Genomic DNA, 8,368 nt, shown 5'->3' on the forward strand with positions numbered 1-8,368 from the left:
CTAGTCTGAATGTAAATCCCCTCGTCAGGCAGTGCTGGAATAGCGAAGTGGATCAAAGCGCGTTTGATCCAACGTATTAAAAAGACAAAAATACACAACTTAAGATAAATGCTTGTATTTGTTGTAATTGCACCATGCAGCTTTGCAATGCATTCCCACAACTTCATGCATTGGGTTAAATTAGGCCGTCCAATCTGTGTTCAGTCCCTCACTACCATGATTGAAACCCTGACAGGCAGTCAGGTATAGCCTAATACAAAGAGTACACCAAAGCGCAGTGGTGCAATTAAAATGTATATAATGGTTTTATATAAGAAATCGCGATACCCCGATTTGATACAAAAACAAATTGGTCTTTAAATGTTAATTCGAATTAATCGGAAAAAAACGCCATCCCTGGTATGTTGGACTTTGCACATTTCAGTTCATTGCATTTTAATGTTTCCTTTGTGTGATCTTCGATCTGTTTGGTCTCTTTCTGAATGTGTTGTTTTATTCCACTAGTTGACGGTAAGGTATTTATTTTATCTCGTTTTGAACAAAATAAAAAGCTTCTGTGTCTCATAAAAAATCATGTCATTGAATTAACATCAGTATTTTGGTATTGATATTAATATTGATATTTCAGCCTCTCCTAGAGCACCAAATAATGTTGTGATCATTTCTTTGCTTTGACTTGAGTATTGAAATGAGCATACTGATATTAATATTGAGATTTTGGTCCCTTCACTCTTTAGGTGTGTGTAAATAACACACACACACACACACACACACACACACACACACACACACACACACACACACACACACACACACACACACACACACACACACACACAAACAAACAAACAAACATAACTTTGTTTGCAAACTGACCTCAAAAGGGGTCTCAAACCCCTCAATGATTCCTCCCAACATAACCAGGCCATCGGTGGAGATTTCCAGACCGCCCTTATAGGCCCATTCCACACTCTCCACCATGGAGCAATCCACATACAATGCCAACCGACTCGAGGAAACGCTGACTGCCACACGGTGCCAACCTCCATCAGACAGTACTCCCACGGGGAATCTGGAAATGACAAGACACGTTTTGACTTTATCAAAAGGTCTGAAAAAAATGGTTCTAACAAACAGGATTTTAATAAACATGCACATATAGTTGAAGTCAAAATTATTCTGTTTAACAGAGCAAGGGATTTTTCACAGTATTTCTTTTTTTTCTTCTGGAGAAAGTTTAATATGTTTCAAAAGCAGTTTTATTTTATTTTTTAAACCATTTTAAAGGTCAAAATTATTAGCCCCCTTAAGCAATATTTTTTGATCATCTACAGAACAAACCACAGTTATACAATAACTTGCCTAATTACCTTAACCTGCCTAATTAAGCCTTTAAATGTCACTTTAAGTTGAATACCAGTGTCTTGAAAAATATAGTAAAATATAAAGTACCGTTATCATGGCAAAGATAAAACAAATCAGTTATTAAACGAGTTATTAAATCTATAATGTTCAGAAATGTGTTGAAAAAAATCTTCTCTCTGTTAAACAGAAAGTGAGGAAAACATATACAAGGAGGATAATAAATCAGCAGAGCTATTGACTCTGACTTCAACTGTACATAAATCAGCCATTAAAAATGTAGTACCTTAGCTATTCAAAAATACATTAGAACATGTGCAAAAGTGGCAAATTTACTGTCCTGGCCACACACACAGTTTCAGAAATACACAGTCATTTGTTTGTTTTTTGGAATTTGATGCAAAGATGATATGATACAAATTAAAGCTTTATAAAAATTCATCATTCATTAATTTTCTTGTCGGTTCAGTCCCTTTATTAATCAGGAGTCGCCGAAGCGGAATGAACCGTCAACTTATCCAGCACTTTTTACGCAACGGATGTCCTTTCAGCTGCAACCCAAAACTGGGAAACACCCACACATTCTTGCACACACTCACATACACTATGGCAGATTTAGCTTTATTTACCTGTACCGCATGTCTTTGGACTGTGGGGGAATATTAACCATATTAACCAGAAGAAACCCACGCAAACATGGAGAGAACATGCAAACTCCACACAGAAATGCCAACTGACCCAGCCGAGGCTTGAAGAAGCGACCTTCTTGCTGTAAAGGGATTGTGCTTTATAAATGTACATATATTTAAGACTGTTAAATGCTTCATCACTGTCTTGAAAAGTGAACAGAGTGCATAAGTGGGCTGCACCTGGTCAGTAGCTGGATGGGAGACCACATGGGAAAGCTAGGTTGCCGCCAGAAGTGGTATTAGTAAGACCAGAAGGGGGCACTCAACCTGCATTATATGTGAGTCCTAACACCCCAGTATATTGATAGGGACTATACTGCTATACGGCTAAGTGAGCGCTGTCCTTTAAATGAGACATTAAACTGAGGTCCTGACTCTCTGTGGTCATTAAGAACGGACGCCCTTCAAAAAAAAAAAAAGAGTAGAGGTTTAACCCTGGCATCCTGGCCAAATTTGCCCACTGGCCTCTGTCCATCATGGCCTCCTAACCATCCCCATATCATGATTGGCATAATTGTCTCCTCCCCACCAATCAGCTGGTGTGTGGTGTGTGGTCTGGTGCACCATGGATGCTGTTGCTTCATCCAGGTGGATGCTACAAATTGGTGGTGGATAAGGAGATCCCCCCAAAATATATGTAAAAAGCTTTGAGGAATTATTATTATATATATATTTATTATTATTATAATATATATATATTATTATTAATAATATATATTATTATTATAATATATATATATATATATATATATATATATATATATATATATATATATATATATATATATATATATATATATATATATATATATATATATATATATATATATATATATATATATATAATTACATACGAATGAAGTTCTGCACAAGACTTTTGGCCAGCGGAGAAATTAAAATGGTCGTGCCCAACTGAGTCTGGTTCTCTCAAGGTTTTTTTTCTTCACTCCCATCAGGTGAAGTTTTTTTTCCCTCTCCGCTGTCGCCACTGCCTCGCATGGTTCAGGATTGGTAGAGCTACGCATCGATGAATTTGCTCTTCAGTGTTTGAACTCTCAGTAATGATTAAATCACACTGAACAGAGCTAAACTGAACTGAACTGAACTTAAACACTAAAACCTGAACCACACTGTTCCAGTTACTATGACCATTTATGTGAAGCTGCTTTGACACAATCTACATTGTAAAAGCGCTATACAAATAAAGCTGAATTGAATTGAATTGAATATATATATATATATATATATATATATATATATATATATATATATATATATATATATATATATATATATATATATATATATATATATATATATATATATATATATTTTATATATAAAATTAAATTATTTCTGTGTTATTTCTTTGAAAAGCCCTGGGTTAGACAAAAGGCATGTAAAGCACCAGAGAACAGGGATTTTCAGAAGAACCCAGGGAAAGCAAAATCCATTAAATTTCCTGGCATCGAGAGACACAACACTTCCTGTCTCTGTAATGACAAATCACTTTTTTGATGTATGCAAGCTTAAACTAAACAGAAAACCATATGAGAATACAGTCAGAACATTATGGCATTGTTATGTCACCTCGTGATGAACGAGAAGCCCGGACAGGTAAAACGGGAGTGTAAAAATCCATTTATTTTGTCCTGCAGGTGGGTAATTAGGCGACAGGTCCAAATATTAGTTTTTAGAAGCCACGAGTTGAATCCCATGCCTCATTTATACGTCTCGACTGAAAGGCTTGGCTTAAGTCACAGAAATATAGGTTTAATTTATCAAAGAGCTCCTCAACACAGTGGGGTCTGTGCTTGTGTTTAAGATTACCCACTGGCCAAAACTAATACTTTCATGACATGAATAATGAGGATACGATGAGGATGGTTTTGTCATCATGGAAGAGGAACAAAGGAGGTCAATGACTTTAAAAAGCAAGCAACAGAAAATAAGAGAGAAGGAGGAGGATAAACAGACTGTGGTTACATAACAGGATTCGCTGAGATGTGCCTTTTTAATTATCTTTTTTCCTGCCAAGATGATGGCTTTGGGACCAAAGAATGAACCACAAAATCATCAAGACCACAAAAGCAATTGAGTTTTCAGACGGTTCCTTTTAATCCCCATTTTGGAGTGATTCAACACTAGCAATAATGCAGCCTTGTCTTTTTTCCAAGTGCTCTTGTCATATGTTTTCTTAATCATTTGGATGGTTGATCTGAAATAAAAAAGTAAATAATAGGAAGAAAAGAAAGAAAGACACGGTGGATCAGTGATTAGCACTGTCACCTTACAGCAAAAAGGATGCAGGTTTGAGTCCCGGCATGAGTTTCCCTCCGGGTGCTCTGGTTTCCCTCACAGTCCAAAGACATGCAGTATATGTGAACTGAATAAACTAAATTGGCCGTAGTGTTTGTGTGTGAATGAGTGTGTATGGATGTTCTCCAGTGCTGGTTTGCAGCTGGAAGGCCATCTGCTGCATAAAACATATGCTGGATAAGTTGGCGGTTCATTCCACTGTGGCGAACCCTGAGTTTCTCAGTTGGGGCAGTGTGATTATAGTAATGGTCTACAATGAGCATTTAACATATATTGGATAGGGAAAAATCCTGAAAGATTAGTCCTGTTAGATTTTTTTTTCTCAGATATTCTGTCATATCAAGCACCTTCTAGAACCTAAAGTAGTCCTACGCTATAAAAAGACGCAAAAGCTGAGGTTGAAATCTGAGATATTGTTCACATATTAAATATTTCTTTATTTCAAGAGTTCACACTTAGCTGATGATTGATTATTAAGCTTGTTTGGCATGCAGAGGAACTTTAATTAGTGAAGACTTACTCGTAGTGTCGCTGTTGAGTGCTGATGAAGCTAAAAGTGTAGGCACTGATGCGGATCTGCAGAAGAATGTGTCCATCTGGACAGAGGAAGGTCAACACACTGCGGTCTTCAGACTGAGAGCTGCGCAGATGCAACAGCAAACTGAACTCATCACCAAAACTGAAAAGAAATGAGAGAAAGAGTGAAAAATTATATTACAGCACACTGCAAAAAAAAATAAAAAATGCTTTTCTTACTTACAGTTTTTGTCTTGTTTCTAGTCCAAACATTATTTTTATTTTTGGAAATAATGAGACAAAATTAGCAATGGGGTAAAGAAAATAATAATATTTCAAAGCAAAAACAAGATTGTTTTGCTTACCCCATTGGCAGATTATTTTGCTAGGAAATATTTTTATTTGTATGGCTTTTTATTTGTTTGTTGTTTATTTGTATAGATTTTATTTGTTTGTTGTTTATTTGTATGAATTTTTATTTTTATTCTTTATTTGTATGGCTTTTTATTTGTTTGTGGTTAATTGTATTTTTTTTATTTGTATGTTGTTTATTTTTATGGATTTTATTTGTATGTTGTTTACTTGTATGGTGTTTGTTTGTATGGCTTTTTATTTGTATGTTGTTTATTTGTATGGTGTTTGTTTGTATAACTTTTTATGTATGTTTTTTATTTTTCATAGCTTTTATTTGTGTGATGTTTATTTGTATGGTGTTTGTTTGTATGGCTTTTTTATATTGTTGTTTTACGTAAATATTAAATAATATTTTTATTTTCTGTAGGTTATGGATAAATATGGTAATTCTAATAGTTTAATAACATATAAGATTTTAGAAAATCACCAAGCCCCATGGTCTTGCGACCCCCCACTTTGGGAACCACTTGTTAAGAAAATGTTTCTTGATTTAAGATTTTTAAAATTTATTTATTTTTTTAGATATTTTGACTAGAAATAAGACAAAAACACAAAGTCAGAAAACATTTTTGCAGTATACCCTTTTTAATTCAATTAAACTAAATTCAACTCGGTTCAATTCAATTTAAGTCAACTTAATTTTATTTATATAGCACAATTTTCACAATAAATATTTTAAAGCAGCTTTACTTTAAGTGCATCTAAAGCTTCCAAAACAGCATTAAATGCACACATTGCATGATAATCAATCAGAAAGAGTTAAGGTGTTTAATATACGGTGGACAGTACAGCGATCAAGCATATACATAGCCTGCAGTTATATAATATATACATACTCAGAAATAGAGGTAGAGAAGCCATCACTGGGGCGGTACCTTTTCAAAAGGTACACTTTGGTACCTTAAAGGAACATTTTTATACTTTAAGGGTTAACTTTTGTACTTTTAAGGTACTATGTGGCACACAATTGTACTTTTCAGGTATAAATACTTAAGTACAAATGTGGACCTGATAGGTATTAAAGGTACAGCCGCAGTACCTTTTATTCTAAGAGTGTAATGTACTTTCAAAGAAGTGATATCTATGTATATATACAGTAATGCATTTTCAATGACGTGAACAGCAAACTAATTAAGAACAAGGAGCTTCAATAAAGTTTAAAAGAACATTAGTCAGTGTAGATACCTGTATCCGAACACCTGCCGTAGTGGGACAGAAAGTGTTGAGTACTGGCCTACATGCAGAACTGGACACCTTTTGCTTTCATGCGTTACCGATGCATTACTGTGATTAGCAACCTGCCATAGATGATCAAGAAGGTCGATTGCATCTGCCATTAAAAAGAGAAAAAAAATTAGGCGGATTGAAGCACATTTTCATCAAAACTTCAGCATTTTTCCTTAAACATGGAGGGTGGTGAAAAACACAGGACAACTATGTCTAACCTAGATTGCATAATTTATCCCAGAAACATCTGTTTTGGATAGAGCAGCAGGTACAGATGAGAGTCGAGCCTGTAAACAAAAGCCTCTGTTGTCTAGGTGCATTTTTTCAGTCTTATTCATTAGCTCTGTTGAGGTCTTATAGCAACTCTGAGGTAAGTCTGTGTGAGAGCAGTCACTCAGGAAATCAGTTCACCGTACTGAGAAACAGACCTGTTCAGGCCTTTCATTAAACGTTTAGTGGGTCATAACAAGTCAGCTGGTCTTAAACGGTGCAGTTGGAACCCATAGTACCCTCCATTGTGTTCTCCTCAACATGCTCATTTCCTGCGGGTTCTGAAGGTCTTAATTTGCAGAGTATACTGTGTGCTTGCTCATGTTTTTGTGTATGTGCATGTGCAGATTGCAGGCTTGTGTTTTAGTGTGCAGCGCTGTGCAAAATGAGACAAATAAATCTGGCTGAATGCTGCATTTAATCAAACGAGTGACTCAGACAACACAGCCTGCAATGAGTAAATCTGAAATGCACCTGGCAGGGCAAATAGTTGACTCTGAGAACTGATTCATCACAAGAGACTTTGGGTCATAGTGTAGATGTTTATTAAAAGACGGAATGGAATAAACAGTTAAACTTAAGTTAAATAAAAAATACATATAATCCAAAACATTAATTTTTGACATAATATTAATCTACCATGAGATTATGATAATATTATAATAGGTTGATGGTCACTTTTAAATTAATGATCATGTTAATAATTTCATGTAATAATTTGAAATTTTTTTTAAATATTTTTGTTACAAAAACACACTTAACTTCTATATATATTTTTAAAATTTATAATATATTATAATAATATAATTTTATCATATTAATTCACTTATAATCTATTTACTTAATATTACACTTAATATATATATATATATATATATATATATATATATATATATATATATATATATATATATATATATGTGATGTGTAGGTTAGTTTTATGATAGATTTATGTGCCTTTGGAAGCTTCAAAAACATCATTATACAGCATGGAAGAGTTATGATTACAATTAAAACTAGCATATGTTATTGCATTTAGATAATCAATAATAGGCAATGCAGTGGCGCAGTAGTAAATGCTGTCGCCTCACAGCAAGAAGGTTGCTTGGCTGGGTCAGTTGGCGTTTCTGTGCGGAGTTTGCATGCTCTCCCTGCGTTCGTGTGGGTTTTCTCCGGGTGCTCCGGTTTGCCCCACAGTCCAAAGACATGTGGTACAAGTGAATTGGGTAGGCTAAATTGTCCATAGTGTATGAGTGTGAATGAGTGTGAATGGATGTTTTCCAAAGATGGATTGTGGCTGGAAGGGCATCCGCTGCGTAAAAACATGCTGGATAAGTTAATTCTGCTGTGGCGACCCCGGATTAATAAAGGGACTAAGCCTTTAAGCCTTTAATTGTCACTTTAAGCTGTATAGAAATGTCTTGAAAAATATCTAGTCAATTAATATTTTCTGTCATCATGACAAAGATAAATCAGTAATTAAATGAATTATTAAAACTGCTAAGTTTAGAAATGTGAGCTATGTGAGCTGTCTATTGTGAGCTATTATGAATCTGTTTTTGGCGTCTTGT

General features: G+C 34.8%; 1 protein-coding gene across 4 annotated transcripts in view; it reads right to left on the reverse strand.

Annotated features, from left to right (window-relative positions):
* The window catches only part of si:ch211-196i2.1, a 120,295-nt gene that overhangs the window by 75,836 nt on the left and 36,091 nt on the right, over positions 1-8,368 (reverse strand). For all 4 annotated transcript variants that reach the window (XR_012396669.1, XR_012396667.1, XR_012396666.1 and 1 more), the window contains exons 2-4: positions 6,486-6,630; positions 4,891-5,049; positions 877-1,072 (exon numbers count right to left, since the gene is read on the reverse strand). Coding sequence is in view for 1 of the 4 variants with exons in the window: in XM_009295261.5 (XP_009293536.1) it covers positions 877-1,072; positions 4,891-5,049; positions 6,486-6,630 (500 nt within the window). In the remaining 3 variants the exon portion in view is untranslated. The remainder of the gene's footprint in view (positions 1-876; positions 1,073-4,890; positions 5,050-6,485; positions 6,631-8,368) is intronic.

Source organism: Danio rerio, chromosome 21 (genome assembly GCF_049306965.1).
Source record: "Danio rerio strain Tuebingen ecotype United States chromosome 21, GRCz12tu, whole genome shotgun sequence".
Taxonomy (NCBI): Eukaryota; Metazoa; Chordata; class Actinopteri; order Cypriniformes; family Danionidae; genus Danio; species Danio rerio.